This window comes from Heterodontus francisci, chromosome 17 (assembly GCF_036365525.1).
Source record: "Heterodontus francisci isolate sHetFra1 chromosome 17, sHetFra1.hap1, whole genome shotgun sequence".
Lineage (NCBI taxonomy): Eukaryota > Metazoa > Chordata > Chondrichthyes > Heterodontiformes > Heterodontidae > Heterodontus > Heterodontus francisci.
In genome coordinates, this window is record NC_090387.1 from 87,642,675 (window position 1) to 87,670,488 (window position 27,814).

At 51.7% G+C, this 27,814-nt stretch overlaps 1 protein-coding gene across 1 annotated transcript in view; it reads left to right on the forward strand.

Moving 5' to 3' along the window:
• Positions 1 to 4,685: 4,685 nt before the first annotated feature.
• necab2 (N-terminal EF-hand calcium binding protein 2) overlaps positions 4,686 to 27,814 on the forward strand; it is a 487,163-nt gene continuing 464,034 nt past the window's right edge. Inside the window, exons 1-2 of the mRNA XM_068049966.1 lie at positions 4,686 to 4,919; positions 5,877 to 5,901. Of these exons, the coding sequence (XP_067906067.1) occupies positions 4,686 to 4,919; positions 5,877 to 5,901 (259 nt within the window). The remainder of the gene's footprint in view (positions 4,920 to 5,876; positions 5,902 to 27,814) is intronic.

A 27,814-nucleotide genomic window follows, 5' to 3' on the forward strand; every position in this document is an offset into this window, starting at 1 on the left:
TAAAAATCAAATCCTGTTGCAATAAGACCAGGTGAAGACAGTAAAAGACCCCGAGACACCTTTCTCACCTGGCCGAACAGTAACTAACTGTAATAACACGTTGTGGGGCTGAAATTCTTGGGTGGTGATGTAAACATGTTATACTACTGTTACGACCAGGTGAGGAAGCGGTCCCAAGGCTCCCTTCTTGCCCTTTCTCTGGTTTGGCCGTAACAAAGTTTATTTTTTTAACCACAGTGATTTTAGCTCACCACCTCAGTGAGCCCTTGTTCACTGTTTTTCGAACACAATTACAAATAAACCAATCAGACAGGTGAGTTTAAACAAGAAAGATGCAAGTTTATTAACTTTATCACTCTCAACCAGTTAAAATTACTAAAATATGCGATGCATCCACACTCACATGCATACTAGAGGCACACACACACACAAATAGATACAGGGGGGAAGAAAGAGTCATGAGGTTGAAGTAAAGTTGGTAATAAATGGAGTGCAAAAACTGGGTTGTAATGTCCTTAATTGAAGTTAAAGTCTTGGAGTCCTTGCTGGGGCCATGTGGACAATTTCAGGTTTGCTTCTCTGGTTCCAGAAGGTTGAAGGGAGGTTTCAACTGTTTTCTTGGTGGTCGTCTGTAAAATTCTGTAGTCTTGAGGCTTAGACGCTGCCAACGTGGTTCCCCTGGGACTTTGCTTGAACGAGAGATAGAGAGAGAGATCCTTTCTCTTGAAGTTCAGCTGCAGTCTCTTTACTTTTTGAAGCACAACGCAACAACAGGTGTGTCATGTGACCATCTCTTTGTTTGAAACAGCAGTTCTTGGAGGGCTGTTTGAATTTCAGAGTCTTTCAGACATACTCGATGGGGGGTAGTTTGGCTCTTACAAAGCCAAATGGGTGTCGATATCCTTTGATTACCCCTATTGACAAAACCAATCTTGCCAACTGAATCAGGGAGCACCCCCATTGTTCCAGCCAGACTGGTAATTTACTTCTGTCTCTCAGCCAGCCTTTGTCTTCTCGAATTGCTCAGTTCTGCTTTTTTAAAAGTTATTTGCAGTGTCCAATAAAAGATTCAAGCAGTATTCCATATGACAAAATTAATATAAAAGCAAAATACTGCAGATGCTGGAAATCTGAAATAAAAACAAGAAATGCTGGAAATACTCAGCAGGTCTGGCAGCATCTGTGGAGAGAGAAGCAGAGTTAACATTTCAGGTCAGTGATCTTTCATCAGAACAAAATTAATATTTCCATTTGAGCATGCCTGATTTCCGTCACACCTACACTCCTGATATTCAGTTCCATGGAGTTCGATAGAGAGGGATAGCAGGCACGTGGTACAATAGTCAGGTAATGTGAGGCCACCTGTTCCCACCCATGTCCACCCACCCAGGGTCTTGCTGACCCTGAACACAAGCATATTAGCCTTATGACCGTGTGAGTGTTTAGGGCCAGGAACTTCTTGATTAGAAGGTTGAGAATTGGCGCAAAGTCCACTAAGATCATGTGCACTACTATCATTGGAAAGCTTAAAAGTGGTGAAATTGTACTGTGAGGTTGGGGAAGGGGAACAGGAAGAAAGGTATCTGGAAAATTGAGCTCGACCGGCTGCAACATGACCTGATTTAATGTAAGCTGGTTCTTGACTGTGAGTTTTTCGGTTCAATTAAACCTCAATAAACTTTCAAATGTTTGACTGTGTGTCTGAACTCGTTCTTGGCCTTTAGGCAGATAACTGCAGCCTTCGTCTATAATATTAATAAATTCATCCTACTAACTGTGTCCCCTTGTTCTTCACTTTGTGAAGTGAAATCTTTTATGTATCTCATCAGCCCTGGTTTCGATTATAGAATCACTCTTGCGAGGAGTGATCTTCCTCTTTGATTGGCCACTCTGGGTTTGCCTGAATCTATCTGCAGGTCAGATTCATGTCACTCTCCCATAACACATTGATTTCACGAGAGTTCATAGAATTCTACACAGAGGGAGGCCATTATGTCCATTGTGCCTTTGCTAGCTCTTTGAAAGAGCTATCCAATTAGTCTCACTTCTCTTCCCTTCTCCATAGCCCTGCAAATTTTTCCTCATGTATTTATCCAATTCTATTTTGAAAGTTATTATTCAATCTGCTTGGACTGCCCTTTCGGGCAGTGCATTCCACATCACTGCAGAAAAACATTCTCCACATCTCCCCTCTGATTCTTTTGCCAATTACCTTAAATCTGCTTTTTTAAAATTCATTCATGGGATGTGGGCATCACTGGCTAGGCCAGCATTTATTGCCCATCCCTAACTGCCCACTGAAGGCATTTAAGAGTTAACCGCATTGCTGTGGGTCTGGAGTCACATGCAGGCCAGACCAAGTAAGGACGGCAGATTTCCTTCCCTAAATGATATTAGTGAACCAGATGGGTTTTTACAACATTCGACAATGGTTTCATGGTTACCATTAGACTAGCTTTTAATTCCAGATTTATGAATTGAATTCAAATTTTACCATCTGCCGTGGTGGGATTTGAACCCATGTCTGCAGAGCATAAGCCTGGGCTCTGGATTACTGGTCCAGTGACATTACCACCACACCTCCCTTACTGACCCTCCTGCTAGTGGAAACAGTTTCTTCCTATTTACTCTGTCAACACCCCTACTAATTTTGAACACCTCTATCAAATCTCCCCTCAATCTTCTTTGCTCTAACAAAAACAAGCCCAGCTTCTCCAGTCTCTGCACATAACTGAAGTCCCTCAGCCCTGGTATTATTCTATTAAATCTTTTCTACACTCTCTCCAAGAACTTGACATCCTTCCTAAAGTGTGGTGTGCAGAATCGGATACAATGCTCCAGCCGGGGCCCAGCGTAGTTGGAGTGTGATTTCACGTCTCTGGTCACTGATTTCCCCAATGTGGTGAAGGCTGGCTCTGCCTCCTGCATTGATATAGGGAGAGTAGGGTTGCCAACTCTGGTTGAACATATTCCTGGAGGTGTCATCACATGACCTCCTGCCTATAACTGCTCCACCCCCATGTTCCTGCTATTGGTTGACTGAGCCGTCCATCCCCGCAGAGGTTGCCTCTCAACCAGACACTGTGCCCCCTGCTGCCTGGTCTGCATTCTGCAACTAGCTCCTTTGGCATCGTGTTAGTAGAAGCGCATCAAGCTGCCAGCTGGCCAATGAGGTGAGGGAAATAGGGGCAGCCGTGATCTGGTGGAGCTTAGGCATGAAGTCAGCTCCAGACCGCTGGAGTCTGGGCATTGGCTGTGCGTGGATCTCACACACAGAACCAGGCACGAAGCTGCAGGCTTTGCCTTCCTGTATCTTTTACAGATGGAGTGCTGCACTGTCAGAGGTGCCATCTTTCACATGAGACATTAAACCACGGCCCTGTCTCCCCTCTCAGGTGGATGTAAAAGATTCCGTGGCATTATTTTGAAGAAGAGCAGGGGAGCTCTCCCTGGTGTCCTGGCCAAGATTATCCTTCAACTAACATCATTAAAACAGATTATCTAGTCATTATCACACTGCTGTTTGTGGGAGCTTGCTGTGTGCAATTTGGCTGCTGCATTTCCTGTATTACAACAGTGACTACATTTCAAAAGTACTTCATTGGCTGTGACGTGCTTTGAGACACCCTGAGGTTGTGAAAGTTGTTAAAGAAAAGCAAGTCTTTCTTTTTGATCTCCAGCTGACTGCATACTTTACAGAAAAGGAAAGATGTCCTGAACACAGCATTCCACATTAAATGAAACAGCAGGCTCAGTAAGCAAAGGCTGCAGTTTCTATTGATCCATGATTCCGGTTACACAGTAAATATGAATCCTAATGTAAAAGGATTGCTTTCCTCTTTAGTCTGTGTTACAGTAGGGGGAAGGGCTGCTTTTTCAGCACATTTAGAACGGGTGGGGCAGCAAGTCAATGGGATATTGGGGTGATTATTGGGGTTATTCCCATTGCATAAGCAGGGGCAGAGTTTTGTTTCGGGCGGTGGCAGAAACGTGGGATAGTGGGTACACACCAGTGACACACACGCATACATACAGGCAGACACACAAAATTAATGCTAGATACACAGTGACACAGATTTTACATATTTCAATTTGCGCCCATAGTTTATATACACACAGCCACACACACTCTCACTCACACACACACACACAGTCAGTCCCACTCACAGTTACACACACAAGCAGTCACACACAACGTCACACAGACACACACAAAATTACAGGCAAATGCACAGAGCCACATTTTCTATATAAATACATACACAAAGTTTAGCCACAGTTTACAATTCATCTTCAGCGTACAGCGCTGCTGTTGAGAAGGCTGGCTGCATGGAGATTCATGGGGCAGCAGCAAAAACACAGTTTGAGGCGGACAGGTGTGGGGAGTGTGAGAGTGGAGGAATGGAGCCGGCCTGATCGCTTTCTTTCCTCTTTTTATCTGCTTCTCTCTGTGTCTCTTTCTCCCTCTGTCTATATTTATGCCTCTCTCTGCTTCGCTGTCTTATCTCTTCCCTCTGTATTTCCCAGTCTCTCCCTCCCTCTCTCTGTCCCTCTGCCTCTCCTCCCCCATCTCTCTCTCTCTCTCTCTCTTTCTGTGTAAGTGCGTGAGCGGTGACGGTGAGGGGAGGGGAGGCGTGTTGTGTTGGTGTTGCCGGGGTGGGGAGGGGGGTCCGCAGGATGTGAAGATGTGTGATCAGGCAGCTCGCTACTGCAGGGACAGCGTCCAGAACCTCGGCACCATCCGTGACAAGCAGCCGCCGCACCAGCGCAGCACCAGGGGACTGGACGGGGTTCTCCGCTGGGTCTTCACCAAGATGAGCGACAAGAAGTTCGGGGAGAGGGAATCCCTGAAGGGAGAGGCGGCTTCCAGGGAGCAGGTCACTCCGGAAAGCAAGAAAGGCATCTCAGTCATACTGGATGTAAGTATCTCTCCTCTATCAGCTCTCTCCGGACAGGAGTTGTTCGCAAGAATCAGTCCTTCACAGCTTGGCCTGTATAGCATTAAATAAAGAACTTTACTCTCTTACTTTCATTAGCTATCTGTTTGCTAATGGCTCCCAGCATCAGATCTGCTTCAAGATGTTTTCACCGGCCAACTTTCACTCATGAGTTCTGCCCGGTTAAAATCCCATTCTTTGCACTGCGGTCTGCCCGGCAGGTCGATTTTATCCCCACACTCTGGATCTGAACAGATGTGGACTGAGATCGTTTTTTATTGTAAATGAATAAATCAGGTAGAAAGCAACTGGGTGTTAGGAGAGAGGGAGAAATAAAAAGGGTGGAGGAGAGAGAGAGAAAACCGGAGAGAGAGATACGGAGAGGGAGGGAGAGAGAAACAGAAAAAGAGAGCAACCGAGAGGTAAATAGAGAGGGAGAAAGGAAGGAGAGACAAAGGGAAATAGAGGGAGAAAGACAGGGGTAGAGAAAGAGACCAAGAGAGAGAAACAGAGTGTGAGAGAGAAAGGGAGAAGGAGAGACAGAGAGAAATAGAGGGAGAAAGACAGAAGTAGAGAAAGAGACCAAGAGAGAGAAACAGAGAGTGAGCGAGAAAGGGAGAAGGAGAGACAGAGGGTAACAGAGAGAGAGAGAGAAAGAGAGAGGTTCTGTTAGTACTGGTGAGATCAATGTGAAAACTGTCCAAAGTTGGATCAAAGTAGAGACAGAAACATAACATTGTGATGAGGAAGTGTGTGTTTGTGTCAATGTTGTTATTATACTTGACTACCTACCCTGCATTGTTGCTAAAGTGACTTTAAATGCTACAAGCAGGCTTGGGGACATTCTGAGGAGATGATCTCTGTTTGAATTTCTGCTAAGTCTGTTTATCATCTGGAAGAAATTAACCTTTTAAAAATCTATTTTCTCAATCTCTCTAGATATTCAGAAGAGCGGATAAAAATGGTGAGTGCTGATTCATATTGGTGAATATTTAATTTATGATAGTCTCGTTTTCGAAGGCGGTGTTAGTGTAGTCAATATGATGATCCTGGGGGTTAAAGGGTTAAATTACAAGGGCAGGTCGCATAAACTTAAATAAAAGCAAAATACTGCAGATGCTGGAAGTCTGGAATAAAAACAAAAAGTGCTGGAAATACTCAGCAAGTCTGACAGCATCTGTGGAGAGAGAAACAGGTTAACATTTCAGGTCAGTGACCCTTCATCAGTTCTGATTAAAGGTAACTGACCTGAAACAATAACTCTGTTTCTCTCTCCACAAATGCTGCCTGACCTGCTGAGTATTTCCAGTATTTTCTGTTTTTATTGCATAAACTTAACTTGTATTCCCTTGGGTTTGAAAGATTGATGGGAGATCTACTAGAGGTGGTTAACATGTTAAAAGGGTTCAATAGGGTTGATGTGAAACGATTCCCTCTGGAATGCTGGCCTTTATCTGAAGCGGACTGAAATACAAAGGAGAGCAAGTTGTGTTCCAGTTGCAACAGAGACTCGGTTTGGTTGCTATCTGCAGTATTACATTCACTTTTGGGCATTGCTCCTCAGGAAGGATACATTGGCCTTGGAGATTCATCAGAATGATACTGAGGATTAGAGGGTTAAATAGTGAGGACAGATTTTGTAGCTAAGGGTTGCAGAATCAGTGTGGGAAAGTAGGGTTCAGCTGCAGATCAGCATGATTGAATTGAGGACTCGAGGGGTCTGAATGGCCTCTTCCTGTTCCTTGATGATGAATAAGATATTATCCTGACAGACTCTGAGAAGTTTACACAGAAATATGGAATACACTTGTTAGGACTATGAACTGTGTCTGTGTATTTGATTCAAACCTGGACCTTTGGCGCGATTTGGAGCAGCTCTGGATCAGGAAAATGTTGATTTCCTCCGATTTCCTCTTCGGGTACAGAGTCCACAAGCACTGTCTCTTGCTGGGTTATGGGTTTCACGCCAATGACTCACTAGGGTATGGGTTCTATGGGCACTGACTCACTGGGGTACACTTTCCATGGGCACTGACTCACTGGGGTACACTTTCCACGGGCAATGACTCACTGGGGTACACTTTCCAAGGGCACTGACTCACTGGGGTACACTTTCCAAGGGCACTGACTCACTGGGATGCACTTTCCATGGGCACTGACTCACTGGGGTACACTTTCCACGGGCACTGACTCACTGGGGTACACTTTCCATGGGCACTGACCCACTGGGGTACACTTTCCATGGGCACTGACTCACTGGGATGCAATTTCCACGGGCACTGACTCACTGGGGTACACTTTCCATGGGCACTGACTCACTGGGGTACACTTTCCACGGGCACTGACTCACTGGGGTACACTTACCATGGGCAATGACTCACTGGGATACACCTTCCATGGGCACTGACCCACTGGGGTACACCTTCCACGGGCACTGACCCACTGGGGTGCACTTTCCATGGGCACTCACTCACTGGGATGCACTTTCCACGGGCACTGACTCACTGGGGTACACTTTCCATGGGCACTGACTCACTGGGGTACACTTTCCACGGGCACTGACTCACTGGGGTACACTTTCCATGGGCACTGACTCACTGGGATACACCTTCCATGGGCACTGACCCACTGGGATACACTTTCCATGGGCACTGACTCACTGGGATACACTTTCCATGGGCACTGACTCATTTGGGTACACTTTCCATGGGCACTGACTCACTGGGATACACCTTCCATGGGCAATGACTCACTGGGGTACACTTTCCACGGGCACTGACTCACTGGGGTACACTTTCCATGGGCACTGACTCACTGGGGTACACCTTCCACGGGCACTGAGCCACTGGGGTACACTTTCCACGGGCACTGACTCACTGGGGTCCACTTTCCATGGGCACTGACTCACTGGGGTACACTTTCCATGGGCACTGACTCACTGGGGTACACTTTCCATGGGCACTGACTCACTGGGGTACACCTTCCATGGGCACTGACTCACTGGGGTACACTTTCCATGGGCACTGACTCACTGGGATACACCTTCCACGGGCACTGACTCACTGGGGTACACTTTCCACGGGCACTGACTCACTGGGGTACACATTCCACGGGCACTGACTCACTGGGATGCACTTTCCATGGGCACTGACTCACTGGGATGCACTTTCCATGGGCACTGACTCACTGGGGTACACTTTCCATGGGCACTGACTCACTGGGGTACACTTTCCATGGGCACTGACTCACTGGGATGCACTTTCCATGGGCACTGACTCACTGGGGTACACTTACCATGGGCACTGACTCACTGGGGTACACTTTCCATGGGCACTGACTCACTGGGATACACCTTCCACGGGCATTGACCCACTGGGGTACACTTTCCATGGGCACTGACTCACTGGGATACACTTTCCATGGGCACTGACTCACTGGGCTGCACTTTCCATGGGCACTGACTCACTGGGGTGCACATTTCATGGGCACTGACTCACTGGGATGAACTTTCCATGGGCACTCACTCACTGGGATGAACTTTCCATGGGCACTGACTCACTGGGGTGCACTTTTCATGGGCACGGACTCACTGGGATACACCTTCCACGGGCACTGACCCACTGGGGTACACTTTCCATGGGCACTAACTCACTGGGATGCACTTTCCATGGGCACTGACTCACTGGGATGAACTTTCCATGGGCACTGACACACTGGGGTACACTTTCCACGGGCACTGAGCCACTGGGGTACACTTACCACGGGCACTGACTCACTGGGGTCCACTTTCCATGGGCACTGACTCACTGGGGTACACGTTCCATGGGCACTGACACACTGGGGTACACTTTCCATGGGCACTGACTCACTGGGGTACACTTTCCATGGGCACTGACTCACTGGGATACACCTTCCACGGGCACTGACTCACTGGGGTACACTTTCCACGGGCACTGACTCACTGGGGGACACATTCCACGGGCACTGACTCACTGGGATGCACTTTCCATGGGCACTGACTCACTGGGATGCACTTTCCATGGGCACTGACTCACTGGGGTACACTTTCCATGGGCACTGACTCACTGGGGTACACTTTCCATGGGCACTGACTCACTGGGATGCACTTTCCATGGGCACTGACTCACTGGGGTACACTTACCATGGGCACTGACTCACTGGGGTACACTTTCCATGGGCACTGACTCACTGGGATACACCTTCCACGGGCATTGACCCACTGGGGTACACTTTCCATGGGCACTGACTCACTGGGATACACTTTCCATGGGCACTGACTCACTGGGATGCACTTTCCATGGGCACTGACTCACTGGGGTGCACATTTCATGGGCACTGACTCACTGGGATGAACTTTCCATGGGCACTCACTCACTGGGATGAACTTTCCATGGGCACTGACTCACTGGGGTGCACTTTTCATGGGCACGGACTCACTGGGATACACCTTCCACGGGCACTGACCCACTGGGGTACACTTTCCATGGGCACTAACTCACTGGGATGCACTTTCCATGGGCACTGACTCACTGGGATGAACTTTCCATGGGCACTGACACACTGGGGTACACTTTCCATGGGCACTGACTCACTGGGATACACTTTCCATGGGCACTGACCAACTGGGGTACACTTTCCATGGACACTGACTCACTGGGATGCACTTTCCATGGGCACTGACTCACTGGGATGAACGTTCCATGGGCACTGACACACTGGGGTAAAATTGGCCTGGGCACTGACTCACTGGGATGCACTTTCCACGGGCACTGACTCACTGGGGTGCACTTTTCATGGGCACTGATTCACTGGGATGCAGTTTCCATGGGCACTGGCACACTGGGGTGCATTTTCCATGGGCACTGACTCACTGGGGTACAGTTTTCATGGGCACTGATTCACTGGGATGCAGTTTCCATGGGCACGGACTCACTGGGGTGCACTTTCCATGGGCACTGTCTCACTGGGGTACAGTTTTCATGGGCACTGATTCACTGGGATGCAGTTTCCATGGGCACGGACTCACTGGGATGCACTTTTCATGGGCACGGACTCACTGGGGTGCACTTTCCACGGGCACTGACTCACTGGGGTACAGTTTTCATGGGCACTGACTCACTGGGGTACACTTTTTACGGGCACTGACTCACTGGGGTGCACTTCCCATGGGCACGGACTCACTGGGGTGCACTTTCCACAGGAACTGACTCACTGGGGTGCACTTTTCATGGGCACTGATTCACTGGGATGCAGTTTCCATGGGCACTGACTCACTGGGATGCACTTTCCATGGGCACTGACTCACTAGGAAGCACTTTCCATGGGCACTGTCACTGGGGTGCACTTTTCATGGGCAGGGACTCACTGGGGTACTGTTTCCATGGTCACTGACTCACTAGGGTACAGTTTTCATGGGCACTGATTCACTGGGATGCAGTTTCCATGGGCACTGACTCACTGGGGTGCACTTTTCATGGGCACTGACTCACGGGGGTGCACTTTCCATGGGCACTGATTCACTGGGATGCACTTTCCATGACCACTGACTCACTGGGGTACACTTTTCATGGGCACTGACTCACTGGGGTACAGTTTCCATGGGCACTGACACACAGGGGTACAGCTTTCATGGGCACTGACTCACTGGGGTACACTTTTTACGGGCACTGACTCACTGGGGTACACTTTCCATGGGCACTGACTCACTGAGGTTCACTTTCCATGTGCACTGACTCACTGGGGTGCACTTTCCATGGGCACTGACTCACTGGGATGCACTTGACATGGGCACTGACTCACTGGAGTACACTTTCCATGGGCACTGACTCACTGGAATGCACTTTCCATGGGCACTGACCCACTGGGGTGCACATTTCATGGGCACTGACTCACTGGGGTACACTTTCCATGGGCACTGATTCACTGGGATGCAACTTTCCTTGGGCACTGGTTCACTGGGGTACAGTTTCCATGGGCACTGACTCACTGGGGTGCACTTTTCATGGGCACTGACTCACTGGGGTACACTTTCCATGGGCACTGACTCACTGGGGTAGATGTTCCATGGGCACTGACTCACTGGGGAGCACTTTTCATGGGCACTGACTCACTGGTGTACAGTTTCCATGGGCAATGACTCACTGGGGTACAGTTTCCATGGGCACTGACTCACTGGGGTGCACTTTTCATGGGCACTGTCTCACTGGGGTACAGTTTGCATGGGCACTGACTCACTGGGGTACAGTTTCCATGGGCACTGACTCACTGGGGTACAGTTTCCATGGGCACTGACTCACTGGGGTACACTTTCCATGGGCACTGACTCACTGGGATGCACTTTCCATGGGCACTGACTCACTGGGATGCACTTTACATGGGCACTGACTCACTGGAGTACACTTTCCATGGGCACTGACTCACTGGAATGCACTTTCCATGGGCACTGACTCACTGGGGTACACTTTCCATGGGCACTGATTCACTGGGATGCATTTTCCATGCACACTGACTCACTGGCGTACAGTTTCCATGGGCACTGACTCACTGGGATGCACTTTCCTTTGGCACTAACTCACTGGGGTGCACTTTTCATGGGTACGGACTCACTGGGGTACTGTTTCCATGGTCACTGACTCACTGGGGTACAGTTTTCATGGGCACTGATTCACTGGGATGCAGTTTCCATGGGCACTGACTCACTGGGATGCACTTTCCATGGGCACTGACTCACTGGGATACACTTTTCATGGGCACGGACTCACTGGGATACACCTTCCACGGGCACTGACCCACTGGGGTACACTTTCCATGGGCACTGACTCACTGGGATGAACTTTCCATGGGCACTGACTCACTGGGATGCACTTTCCATGCGCACTGACTCACTGGGGTGCACTTTTCATGGGCACGGACTCACTGGGATACACCTTCCACGAGCACTGACCCACTGGGGTACACTTTCCATGGGCACTGACTCACTGGGATGCACTTTCCATGGGCACTGACTCACTGGTTTGCACTTTCCATGGGCACTGACTCACTGGGATGAACTTTCCATGGGCACTGACTCACTGGGGTGCGCTTTTCATGGGCACGGACTCACTGGGGTACAGTTTCCATGGTCACTGACTCACTGGGGTACAGTTTTCATGGGCACTGATTCACTGGGATGCACATTCCATGGGCACTGACTCACTGGGGTGCACTTTTCATGGGCACGGACTCACTGGCATACAGCTTCCACGGGCACTGACCCACTGGGATGCACTTTCCATGGGCACTGACTCACTGGGATGAACTTTCCATGGGCACTGACACACTGGGGTACACTTTCCATGGGCACTGACTCACTGGGATACACTTTCCACGGGCACTGACCCACTGGGGTACACTTTCCATGGGCACTGACTCACTGGGATGAACATTCCATGGGCACTGACACACTGGGGTACACCTTCCACGGGCACTGACCCACTGAGGTAAACTTTCCATGCACACTGACTCACTGGGATGCACTTTCCATGGGCACTGTCTCACTGGGGTACACTTTCCATGGGCACTGACTCATTGGGGTACACTTTCCATGGGCACTGACTCACTGGAGTACACTTTCCATGGGCACGGACTCACTGGAATGCACTTTCCATGGGCACTGACTCACTGGGGTGCACTTTCCATGGGCACTGACTCACTGGGGTACACTTTCCATGGGCACTGATTCACTGGGATGCATTTTCCATGGGCACTGACTCACTGGGGTGCAGTTTCCATGGGCACTGACTCACTGGGATGCACTTTCCATGGGCACTGACACACAGGGGTACAGCTTACATGGGCACTGACTCACTGGGGTACACTTTTTACGGGCACTGACTCACTGGGGTACACTTTCCATGGGCACTGACTCACTGAGGTTCACTTTCCATGTGCACTGACTCACTGGGGTACACTTTCCATGGGCACTGATTCACTGGGATGCATTTTCCATGAGCACTGGCTCACTGGGGTACAGTTTCCATGGGCACTGACTCACTGGGGTGCACTTTTCATGGGCACTGACTCACTGGGGTACACTTTACATGGGCACTGACTCACTGGGGTACACGTTCCATGGGCACTGACTCACTGGGGAGCACTTTTCGTGGGCACTGACTCACTGGTGTACAGTTTCCATGGGCAATGACTCACTGGGGTACAGTTTCCATGGGCACTGACTCACTGGGGTGCACTTTTCATGGGCACTGTCTCACTGGGGTACAGTTTGCATGGGCACTGACTCACTGGGGTACAGTTTCCATGGGCACTGACTCACTGGGGTACAGTTTCCATGGGCACTGACTCACTGGGGTACACTTTCCATGGGCACTGACTCACTGGGATGCACTTTACATGGGCACTGACTCACTGGAGTACACTTTCCATGGGCACTGACTCACTGGAATGCACTTTCCATGGGCACTGACTCACTGAGGTGCACTTTCCAAGGGCACTGACTCACTGGGGTACTCTTTCCATGGGCACTGATTCACTGGGATGCATTTTCCATGGGCACTGACTCACTGGCGTACAGTTTCCATGGGCACTGACTCACTGGGATGCACTTTCCATTGGCACTGACTCACTGGGGTGCACTTTTCATGGGTACGGACTCACTGGGGTACTGTTTCCATGGTCACTGACTCACTGGGGTACAGTTTTCATGGGCACTGATTCACTGGGATGCAGTTTCCATGGGCACTGACTCACTGGGATGCACTTTCCATGGGCACTGACTCACTGGGATACACTTTTCATGGGCACGGACTCACTGGGATACACCTTCCACGGGCACTGACCCACTGGGGTACACTTTCCATGGGCACTGACTCACTGGGATGAACTTTCCATGGGCACTGATTCACTGGGATGCACTTTCCATGGGCACTGACTCACTGGGATACACTTTTCATGGGCACGGACTCACTGGGATACACCTTCCACGGGCACTGACCCACTGGGGTACACTTTCCATGGGCACTGACTCACTGGGATGCACTTTCCATGGGCACTGACTCACTGGGATACACTTTTCATGGGCACGGACTCACTGGGATACACCTTCCACGGGCACTGACTCACTGGTGTACAGTTTCCATGGGCAATGACTCACTGGGGTACAGTTTCCATGGGCACTGACTCACTGGGGTGCACTTTTCATGGGCACTGTCTCACTGGGGTACAGTTTGCATGGGCACTGACTCACTGGGGTACAGTTTCCATGGGCACTGACTCACTGGGGTACACTTTCCATGGGCACTGACTCACTGGGGTACACTTTCCATGGGCACTGACTCACTGGGATGCACTTTCCATGGGAACTGACTCACTGGAGTACACTTTCCATGGGCACTGACTCACTGGAATGCACTTTCCATGGGCACTGACTCACTGGGGTGCACTTTCCATGGGCACTGACTCACTGGGATGAACTTTCCATGGGCACTGACTCACTGGGGTGCGCTTTTCATGGGCACGGACTCACTGGGGTACAGTTTCCATGGTCACTGACTCACTGGGGTACAGTTTTCATGGGCACTGATTCACTGGGATGCACATTCCATGGGCACTGACTCACTGGGGTGCACTTTTCATGGGCACGGACTCACTGGCATACAGCTTCCACGGGCACTGACCCACTGGGATGCACTTTCCATGGGCACTGACTCACTGGGATGAACTTTCCATGGGCACTGACACACTGGGGTACACTTTCCATGGGCACTGACTCACTGGGATACACTTTCCACGGGCACTGACCCACTGGGGTACACTTTCCATGGGCACTGACTCACTGGGATGAACATTCCATGGGCACTGACACACTGGGGTACACTTTCCATGGGCACTGACTCACTGGGATACACCTTCCACGGGCACTGACCCACTGAGGTAAACTTTCCATGGACACTGACTCACTGGGATGCACTTTCCATGGGCACTGTCTCACTGGGGTAGACTTTCCATGGGCACTGACTCATTGGGGTACACTTTCCATGGGCACTGACTCACTGGAGTACACTTTCCATGGGCACGGACTCACTGGAATGCACTTTCCATGGGCACTGACTCACTGGGGTGCACTTTCCATGGGCACTGACTCACTGGGGTACACTTTCCATGGGCACTGATTCACTGGGATGCATTTTCCATGGGCACTGACTCACTGGGGTACAGTTTCCATGGGCACTGACTCACTGGGATGCACTTTCCATGGGCACTGACTCACTGGGGTGCACTTTCCATGGGCACGGACTCACTGGGGTTCTGTTTCCATGGTCACTGACTCACTGGGGTACAGTTTCCATGGGCACTGACACACAGGGGTACAGCTTACATGGGCACTGACTCACTGGGGTACACTTTTTACGGGCACTGACTCACTGGGGTACACTTTCCATGGGCACTGACTCACTGAGGTTCACTTTCCATGTGCACTGACTCACTGGGGTACACTTTCCATGGGCACTGATTCACTGGGATGCATTTTCCATGGGCACTGGCTCACTGGGGTACAGTTTCCATGGGCACTGACTCACTGGGGTGCACTTTTCATGGGCACTGACTCACTGGGGTACACTTTCCATGGGCACTGACTCACTGGGGTACACGTTCCATGGGCACTGACTCACTGGGGAGCACTTTTCGTGGGCACTGACTCACTGGTGTACAGTTTCCATGGGCAATGACTCACTGGGGTACAGTTTCCATGGGCACTGACTCACTGGGGTGCACTTTTCATGGGCACTGTCTCACTGGGGTACAGTTTGCATGGGCACTGACTCACTGGGGTACATTTCCATGGGCACTGACTCACTGGGGTACAGTTTCCATGGGCACTGACTCACTGGGGTACAGTTTCCATGGGCACTGACTCACTGGGGTACACTTTCCATGGGCACTGACTCACTGGGATGCACTTTACATGGGCACTGACTCACTGGAGTACACTTTCCATGGGCACTGACTCACTGGAATGCACTTTCCATGGGCACTGACTCACTGGGGTGCACTTTCCAAGGGCACTGACTCACTGGGGTACTCTTTCCATGGGCACTGATTCACTGGGATGCATTTTCCATGGGCACTGACTAACTGGCGTACAGTTTCCATGGGCACTGACTCACTGGGATGCACTTTCCATTGGCACTGACTCACTGGGGTGCACTTTTCATGGGTACGGACTCACTGGGGTACTGTTTCCATGGTCACTGACTCACTGGGGTACAGTTTTCATGGGCACTGATTCACTGGGATGCAGTTTCCATGGGCACTGACTCACTGGGATGCACTTTCCATGGGCACTGACTCACTGGGATACACTTTTCATGGGCACAGACTCACTGGGATACACCTTCCACGGGCACTGACCCACTGGGGTACACTTTCCATGGGCACTGACTCACTGGGATGAACTTTCCATGGGCACTGATTCACTGGGATGCAGTTTCCGTGGGCACTGACTCACTGGGATGCACTTTCCATGGGCACTGACTCACTGGGATACACTTTTCATGGGCACGGACTCACTGGGATACACCTTCCACGGGCACTGACTCACTGGTGTACAGTTTCCATGGGCAATGACTCACTGGGGTACAGTTTCCATGGGCACTGACTCACTGGGGTGCACTTTTCATGGGCACTGTCTCACTGGGGTACAGTTTGCATGGGCACTGACTCACTGGGGTACAGTTTCCATGGGCACTGACTCACTGGGGTACAGTTTCCATGGGCACTGACTCACTGGGGTACAGTTTCCATGGGCACTGACTCACTGGGGTACACTTTCCATGGGCACTGACTCACTGGGATGCACTTTCCATGGGAACTGACTCACTGGGATGCACTTTACATGGGCACTGACTCACTGGAGTACACTTTCCATGGGCACTGACTCACTGGAATGCACTTTCCATGGGCACTGACTCACTGGGGTGCACTTTCCAAGGGCACTGACTCACTGGGGTGCACTTTCCATGGGCACTGACTCATTGGGGTACACTTTCCATGGGCACTGACTCACTGGAGTACACTTTCCATGGGCACGGACTCACTGGAATGCACTTTCCATGGGCACTGACTCACTGGGGTGCACTTTCCATGGGCACTGACTCACTGGGGTACACTTTCCATGGGCACTGATTCACTGGGATGCATTTTCCATGGGCACTGACTCACTGGGGTACAGTTTCCATGGGCACTGACTCACTGGGATGCACTTTCCATGGGCACTGACTCACTGGGGTGCACTTTCCATGGGCACGGACTCACTGGGGTTCTGTTTCCATGGTCACTGACTCACTGGGGTACAGTTTCCATGGGCACTGACACACAGGGGTGCAGCTTACATGGGCACTAACTCACTGGGGTACACTTTTTACGGGCACTGACTCACTGGGGTACACTTTCCATGGGCACTGACTCACTGAGGTTCACTTTCCATGTGCACTGACTCACTGGGGTACACTTTCCATGGGCACTGATTCACTGGGATGTATTTTCCATGGGCACTGGCTCACTGGGGTACAGTTTCCATGGGCACTGACTCACTGGGGTGCACTTTTCATGGGCACTGACTCACTGGGGAACACTTTCCATGGGCACTGACTCACTGGGGTACACGTTCCATGGGCACTGACTCACTGGGGAGCACTTTTCATGGGCACTGACTCACTGGTGTACAGTTTCCATGGGCAATGACTCACTGGGGTACAGTTTCCATGGGCACTGACTCACTGGGGTGCACTTTTCATGGGCACTGTCTCACTGGGGTACAGTTTGCATGGGCACTGACTCACTGGGGTACAGTTTCCATGGGCACTGACTCACTGGGGTACAGTTTCCATGGGCACTGACTCTCTGGGGTACACTTTCCATGGGCACTGACTCACTGGGGTACACTTTCCATGGGCACTGACTCACTGGGATGCACTTTACATGGGCACTGACTCACTGGAGTACACTTTCCATGGGCACTGACTCACTGGAATGCACTTTCCATGGGCACTGACTCACTGTGGTGCACTTTCCAAGGGCACTGACTCACTGGGGTACTCTTTCCATGGGCACTGATTCACTGGGATGCATTTTCCATGGGCACTGACTCACTGGCGTACAGTTTCCATGGGCACTGACTCACTGGGATGCACTTTCCATTGGCACTGACTCACTGGGGTGCACTTTTCATGGGTACGGACTCACTGGGGTACTGTTTCCATGGTCACTGACTCACTGGGGTACAGTTTTCATGGGCACTGATTCACTGGGATGCAGTTTCCATGGGCACTGACTCACTGGGATACACCTTCCACGGGCACTGACCCACTGGGGTACACTTTCCATGGGCACTGACTCACTGGGATGAACTTTCCATGGGCACTGACTCACTGGGATGCACTTTACATGGGCACTGACTCACTGGAGTACACTTTCCATGGGCACTGGCTCACTGGGGTACAGTTTCCATGGGCACTGACTCACTGGGGTGCACTTTTCATGGGCACTGACTCACTGGGGTACACTTTCCATGGGCACTGACTCACTGGGGTACACGTTCCATGGGCACTGACTCACTGGGGAGCACTTTTCATGGGCACTGACTCACTGGTGTACAGTTTCCATGGGCAATGACTCACTGGGGTACAGTTTCCATGGGCACTGACTCACTGGGGTGCACTTTTCATGGGCACTGTCTCAATGGGGTACAGTTTGCATGGGCACTGACTCACTGGGGTACAGTTTCCATGGGCACTGACTCACTGGGGTACAGTTTCCATGGGCACTGACTCACTGGGGTACACTTTCCATGGGCACTGACTCACTGGGGTACACTTTCCATGGGCACTGACTCACTGGGATGCACTTTCCATGGGAACTGACTCACTGGGATGCACTTTACATGGGCACTGACTCACTGGAGTACACTTTCCATGGGCACTGACTCACTGGAATGCACTTTCCATGGGCACTGAATCACTGGGGTGCACTTTCCAAGGGCACTGACTCACTGGGGTACACTTTCCATGGGCACTGACTCACTGGAATGCACTTTCCATGGGCACTGACCCACTGGGGTGCACTTTTCATGGGCACTGACTCACTGGGGTACACTTTGCATGGGCACTGATTCACTGGGATGCATTTTCCATGGGCACTGGCTCACTGGGGTACAGTTTCCATGGGCACTGACTCACTGGGGTGCACTTTTCATGGGCACTGACTCACTGGGGTACACTTTCCATGGGCACTGACTCACTGGGGTACACGTTCCATGGGCACTGACTCACTGGGGAGCACTTTTCATGGGCACTGACTCACTGGTGTACAGTTTCCATGAGCAATGACTCACTGGGGTACAGTTTCCATGGGCACTGACTCACTGGGGTGCACTTTTCATGGGCACTGTCTCACTGGGGTACAGTTTGCATGGGCACTGACTCACTGGGGTACAGTTTCCATGGGCACTGACTCACTGGGGTACAGTTTCCATGGGCACTGACTCACTGGGGTACACTTTCCATGGGCACTGACTCACTGGGGTACACTTTCCATGGGCACTGACTCAGTGGGATGCACTTTCCATGGGAACTGACTCACTGGGATGCACTTTACATGGGCACTGACTCACTGGAGTACACTTTCCATGGGCACTGACTCACTGGAATGCACTTTCCATGGGCACTGACTCACTGGGGTGCACTTTCCAAGGGCACTGACTCACTGGGGTACACTTTCCATGGGTACTGATTCACTGAGATGCATTTTCCATTGGCACTGACTCACTGGGGTACAGTTTCCATGGGCACTGACTCACTGGGATGCACTTTCCATTGGCACTGACTCACTGGGGTGCACTTTTCATGGGTACGGACTCAATGGGGTACTGTTTCCATGGTCACTGACTCACTGGGGTACACTTTCCATGGGCACTGACTCACTGGGATGCAGTTTCCATGGGCACTGACTCACTGGGATGCACTTTCCATGGGCACTGACTCACTGGGATGCACTTTACATGGGCACTGACTCACTGGAGTACACTTTCCATGGGCACTGACTCACTGGAATGCACTTTCCATGGGCACTGACCCACTGGGGTGCACTTTTCATGGGCACTGACTCACTGGGGTACACTTTGCATGGGCACTGATTCACTGGGATGCATTTTCCATGGGCACTGGCTCACTGGGGTACAGTTTCCATGGGCACTGACTCACTGGGGTGCACTTTTCATGTGCACTGACTCACTGGGGTACACTTCCCATGGGCACTGACTCACTGGGGTACACGTTCCATGGGCACTGACTCACTGGGGAGCACTTTTCATGGGCACTGAATCACTGGTGTACAGTTTCCATGGGCAATGACTCACTGGGGTACAGTTTCCATGGGCACTGACTCACTGGGGTGCACTTTTCATGGGCACTGTCTCACTGGGGTACAGTTTGCATGGGCACTGACTCACTGGGGTACAGTTTCCATGGGCACTGACTCACTGGGGTACAGTTTCCATGGGCACTGACTCACTGGGGTACACTTTCCATGGGCACTGACTCACTGGGGTACACTTTCCATGGGCACTGACTCACTGGGATGCAATTTCCATGGGAACTGACTCACTGGGATGCACTTTACATGGGCACTGACTCACTGGAGTACACTTTCCATGGGCACTGACTCACTGGAATGCACTTTCCATGGGCACTGATTCACTGGGGTGCACTTCCCAAGGGCACTGACTCACTGGGGTACACTTTCCATGGTCACTGATTCACTGGGATGCATTTTCCATGGGCACTGACTCACTGGGGTACAGTTTCCATGGGCACTGACTCACTGGGATGCACTTTCCATTGGCACTGACTCACTGGGGTGCACTTTTCATGGGTACGGACTCACTGGGGTACTGTTTCCATGGTCACTGACTCACTGGGGTACAGTTTTCATGGGCACTGATTCACTGGGATGCAGTTTCCATGGGCACTGACTCACTGGGATGCACTTTCCATGGGCACTGACTCACTGGGATGCACTTTCCATGGGCACTGACTCACTGGGATGCACTTTCCATGGGCACTGACTCACTGGGATACACCTTCCACGGGCACTGACCCACTGGGGTACACTTTCCATGGGCACTGACTCACTGGGATGAACTTTCCATGGGCACTGACTCACTGGGATGCACTTTCCATGGGCACTGACTCACTGGGGTGCACTTTTCATGGGCACGGACTCACTGGGATACACCTTCCACGAGCACTGACCCACTGGGGTACACTTTCCATGGGCACTGACTCACTGGGATGCACTTTCCATGGGCACTGACTCACTGGTTTGCACTTTCCATGGGCACTGACTCACTGGGATGAACTTTCCATGGGCACTGACTCACTGGGGTGCGCTTTTCATGGGCACGGACTCACTGGGGTACAGTTTCCATGGTCACTGACTCACTGGGGTACAGTTTTCATGGGCACTGATTCACCGGGGTGCACTTTCCATGGGCACTGACTCACTGGGGTGCACTTTTCATGGGCACGGACTCACTGGCATACACCTTCCACGAGCACTGACCCACTGGGGTACACTTTCCATGGGCACTGACTCACTGGGATACACTTTCCACGGGCACTGACCCACTGGGGTACACTTTCCATGGGCACTGACTCACTGGGATGAACTTTCCATGGGCACTGACACACTGGGGTACACTTTCCATGGGCACTGACTCACTGGAGTACACTTTCCATGGGCACTGACTCACTGGAATGCACTTTCCATGGGCACTGACTCACTGGGGTGCACTTTCCATGGGCACTGACTCACTGGGGTACACTTTCCATGGGCACTGATTCACTGGGATGCATTTTCCATGGGCACTGACTCACTGGGGTGCACTTTTCATGGGCACGGACTCACTGGGGTACTGTTTCCATGGTCACTGACTCACTGGGGTACAGTTTTCATGGGCACTGATTCACTGGGATGCAGTTTCCATGGGCACTGACTCACTCGGATGCACTTTCCATGGGCACTGATGCACTGGGATACACTTTTCATGGGCACGGACTCACTGGGATACACCTTCCACGGGCACTGACCCACTGGGGTACACTTTCCATGGGCACTGACTCACTGGGATGAACTTTCCATGGGCACTGACTCACTGGGGTACAGTTTCCATAGGCAATGACTCACTGGGGTACAGTTTCCATGGGCACTGACTCACTGGGGTGCACTTTTCATGGGCACTGTCTCACTGGGGTACAGTTTGCATGGGCACTGACTCACTGTGGTACAGTTTCCATGGGCACTGACTCACTGGGGTACACTTTCCATGGGCACTGACTCACTGGGATGCACTTTCCATGTGCACTGACTCACTGGGATGCACTTTACATGGGCACTGACTCATTGGTGTACACTTTCCATGGGCACTGACTCACTGGAATGACTTTCCATGGGCACTGACTCACTGGGGTGCACTTTCCATGGGCACTGACTCACTGGGGTGCACTTTTCATGGGCACTGATTCACTGGGATGAACTTTCCATGGGCACTGACACACTGGGGTACACTTTCCATGGGCACTAACTCACTGGGGTACACTTTCCATGGGCACTGATTCACTGGGATGCATTTTCCATGGGCACTGACTCACTGGGATGCACTTTTCATGGGCACGGACTCACTGGGGTACTGTTTCCATGGTCACTGACTCACTGGGGTACAGTTGTCATGGGCACTGATTCACTGGGATGCAGTTTCCATGGGCACTGACTCACTCGGATGCACTTTCCATGGGCACTGACTCACTGGGATACACTTTTCATGGGCACGGACTCACTGGGATACACCTTCCACGGGCACTGACCCACTGGGGTACACTTTCCATGGGCACTGACTCACTGGGATGAACTTTCCATGGGCACTGACTCACTGGGGTACACGTTCCATGGGCACTGACTCACTGGGGTGCAATTTTCATGGGCACTGACTCACTGGGGTACAGTTTCCATAGGCAATGACTCACCTGGGTACAGTTTCCATGGGCACTGACTCACTGGGGTGCACTTTTCATGGGCACTGTCACACTGGGGTACAGTTTGCATGGGCACTGACTCACTGGGGTACTGTTTCCATGGGCACTGACTCACTGGGGTACAGTTTCCATGGGCACTGACTCACTGGGGTACACTTTCCATGGGCACTGACTCACTGGGATGCACTTTCCATGGGCACTGACTCACTGGGATGCACTTTACATGGGCACTGACTCATTGGTGTACACTTTCCATGGGCACTGACTCACTGGAATGGACTTTCCATGGGCACTGACTCACTGGAATGCACTTTCCATGGGCACTGACTCACTGGGGTGCACTTTTCATGGGCACTGATTCACTGGGATGCAGTTTCCATGGGCACTGACTCACTGGGGTGCACTTTCCATGGGCACTGACTCACTGGGAAGCACTTTCCATGGGCACTGACTCACTGGCCTGCACTTTTCATGGGCAGGGACTCACTGGGGTACTGTTTCCATGGTCACTGACTCACTGGGGTACAGTTTTCATGGGCACTGATTCACTGGGATGCAGTTTCCATGGGCACTGACTCACTGGGGTGCACTTTTCATGGGCACGGACTCACGGGGGTGCACTTTCCATGGGCACTGATTCACTGGGATGCACTTTCCATGAGCACTGACTCACTGGGGTACACTTTTCATGGGCAATGACTCGCTGGGGTACAGTTTCCATGGGCACTGACACACAGGGGTACAGCTTTCATGGGCAGTGACTCACTGGCGTACACTTTTTACGGGCACTGACTCACTGGGGTACACTTTCCATGGGCACTGACTCACTGAGGTTCACTTTCCATGTGCACTGACTCACTGGGGTGCACTTTCCATGGGCACTGACTCACTGGAATGCACTTTCCATGGGCACTGACCCATTGGGGTGCACTTTTCATGGGCACTGACTCACTGGGGTACACTTTCCATGGGCACTGATTCACTGGGATGCATTTTCCATGGGCACTGGCTCACTGGGGTACAGTTTCCATGGGCACTGACTCACTGGGGTGCACTTTTCATGGGCACTGACTCACTGGGGTACACTTTCCATGGGCACTGACTCACTGGGGTACACGTTCCATGGGCACTGACTCACTGGGGAGCACTTTTCATGGGCACTGATTCACTGGTGTACAGTTTCCATGGGAAATGACTCACTGGGGTACGGTTTCCATGGGCACAGACTCACTGGGGTGCACTTTTCATGGGCACTGTCTCACTGGGGTACAGTTTGCATGGGCACTGACTCACTGGGGTACAGTTTCCATGGGCACTGACTCACTGGGGTACACTTTCCATGGGCACATTCTCACTGGGGTACACTTTCCATGGGCACTGACTCACTGGGATGCACTTTCCATGGGCACTGACTCACTGGGATGCACTTTACATGGGCACTGACTCACTGGAGTACACTTTCCATGGGCACTGACTCACTGGAATGCACTTTCCATGGGCACTGACTCACTGGGGTGCACTTTTCATGGCACTGATTCACTGGGATGCATTTTCCATGCGCACTGACTCACTGGGGTACAGTTTCCATGGGCACTGACTCACTGGGATGCACTTTCCATTGGCACTGACTCACTGGAGTGCACTTTTCATGGGTACGGACTCACTGGGGTACTGTTTCCATGGTCACTGACTCACTGGGGTACAGTTTTCATGGGCACTGATTCACTGGGATGCAGTTTCCATGGGCACTGACTCACTGGGATGCACTTTCCATGGGCACTGACTCACTGGGATACACTTTTCATGGGCACGGACTCACTGGGATACACCTTCCACGGGCACTGAGCCACTGGGGTACACTTTCCATGGGCACTGACTCACTGGGATGCACTTTCCATGGGCACTGACTCACTGGGGTGCACTTTTCATGGGCACGGACTCACTGGGATACACCTTCCACGAGCACTGACCCACTGGGGTACACTTTCCATGGGCACTGACTCACTGGGATGCACTTTCTATGGGCACTGACTCACTGGTTTGCACGTTCCATGGGCACTGACTCACTGGGATGAACTTTCCATGGGCACTGACTCACTGGGGTGCGCTTTTCATGGGCACGGACTCACTGGGGTACAGTTTCCATGGTCACTGACTCACTGGGGTACAGTTTTCATGGGCACTGATTCACTGGGATGCACTTTCCATGGGCACTGACTCACTGGGATGCACTTTCCACGGGCACTGACTCACTGGGATTTACTTTCCATGGGCACTGACACACTGGGGTACACTTTCCATGGGCACTGACTCACTGGGATACACTTTCCACGGGCAGTGACCCACTGGGGTACACTTTCCATGGGCACTGACTCACTGGGATGAACATTCCATGGGCACTGACACACTGGAGTACACTTTCCATGGGCACTGACTCACTGGGATACACCTTCCACGGGCACTGACCCACTGAGGTAAACTTTCCATGGACACTGACTCACTGGGATGCACTTTCCATGGGCACTGACTCACTGGGATGAACTTTCCATGGGCACTGACTAACTGGGGTACACTTTCCATGGGCACTGACTCATTGGGGTACACTTTCCATGGGCACTGACTCACTGGAGTACACTTTCCATGGGCACTGACTCACTGGAATGCACTTTCCATGGGCACTGACTCACTGGGGTGCACTTTCCATGGGCACTGACTCACTGGGGTACACTTTCCATGGGCACTGATTCACTGGGATGCATTTTCCATGGGCACTGACTCACTGGGGGACAGTTTCCATGGGCACTGACTCATTGGGATGCACTTTCCATGGGCCCTGACTCACTGGGGTGCACATTTCATGGGCACGGACTCACTGGGGTGCTGTTTCCATGGTCACTGACTCACTGGGGTACAGTTTTCATGGGCACTGATTCACTGGGATGCAGTTTCCATGGGCACTGACTCACTGGGATGCACTTTCCATGGGCACTGACTCATTGGGATACACTTTTCATGGGCACGGACTCACTGGGATACACCTTCCGCGGGCACTGACCCACTGGGGTACACTTTCCATGGGCACTGACTCACTGGGATGAACTTTCCATGGGCACTGACTCACTGGGGTACATGTTCCATGGGCACTGACTCACTGGGGTGCAATTTACATGGGCACTGACTCACTGGGGTACAGTTTCCATAGGCAATGACTCACTGGGGAGCACTTTTCATGGGCACCGAATCACTGGTGTACAGTTTCCATGGGCAATGACTCACTGGGGTACAGTTTCCATGGGCACTGACTCACTGGGGTGCACTTTTCATGGGCACTGTCTCACTGGGGTACAGTTTGCATGGGCACTGACTCACTGGGGTACAGTTTCCATGGACACTGACTCACTGGGGTACAGTTTCCATGGGCACTGACTCACTGGGGTACACTTTCCATGGGCACTGACTCACTGGGGTCCACTTTCCATGGGCACGGACTCACTGGGATGCACTTTCCATGGGAACTGACTCACTGGGATGCACTTTACATGGGCACTGACTCACTGGAGTACACTTTCCATGGGCACTGTCTCACTGGAATGCACTTTCCATGGGCACTGACTCACTGGGGTGCACTTTCCAAGGGCACTGACTCACTGGGGTACACTTTCCATGGGCACTGATTCACTGGGATGCATTTTCCATGGGCACTGACTCACTGGGGTACAGTTTCCATGGGCACTGACTCACTGGGATGCACTTTCCATTGGCACTGACTCACTGGGGTGCACTTTTCATGGGTACGGACTCACTGGGGTACTGTTTCCATGGTCACTGACTCACTGGGGTACAGTTTTCATGGGCACTGATTCACTGGGATGCAGTTTCCATGGGCACTGACTCACTGGGATGCACTTTCCATGGGCACTGACTCACTGGGATACACTTTTCATGGGCACGGACTCACTGGGATACACCTTCCACGGGCACTGACCCACTGGGGTACACTTTCCATGCGCACTGACTCACTGGGATGAACTTTCCATGGGCACTGACTCACTGGGATGCACTTTCCATGGGCACTGACTCACTGGGGTGCACTTTTCATGGGCACGGACTCACTGGGATACACATTCCACGAGCACTGACCCACTGGGGTACACTTTCCATGGGCACTGACTCACTGGGATGCACTTTCCATGGGCACTGACTCACTGGGATGAACTTTCCATGGGCACTGACTCACTGGGGTGCGCTTTTCATGGGCACGGACTCACTGGGGTACAGTTTCCATGGTCACTGACTCACTGGGGTACAGTTTTCATGGGCACTGATTCACCGGGATGCACTTTCCATGGGCACTGACTCACTGGGGTGCACTTTTCATGGGCACGGACTCACTGGCATACACCTTCCACGAGCACTGACCCACTGGGGTACACTTTCCATGGGCACTTACTCACTGGGATACACTTTCCACGGGCACTGACCCACTGGGGTACACTTTCCATCGGCACTGACTCACTGGGATGAACTTTCCATGGGCACTGACACACTGGGGTACACTTTCCATGGGCACTGACTCACTGGAGTACACTTTCCATGGGCACTGACTCACTGGAGTACACTTTCCATGGGGACTGACTCACTGGAATGCACTTTCCATGGGCACTGACTCACTGGGGTGCACTTTCCATGGACACTGACTCACTGGGGTACACTTTCCATGGGCACTGATTCACTGGGATGCATTTTCCATGGGCACTGACTCACTGGGGTGCA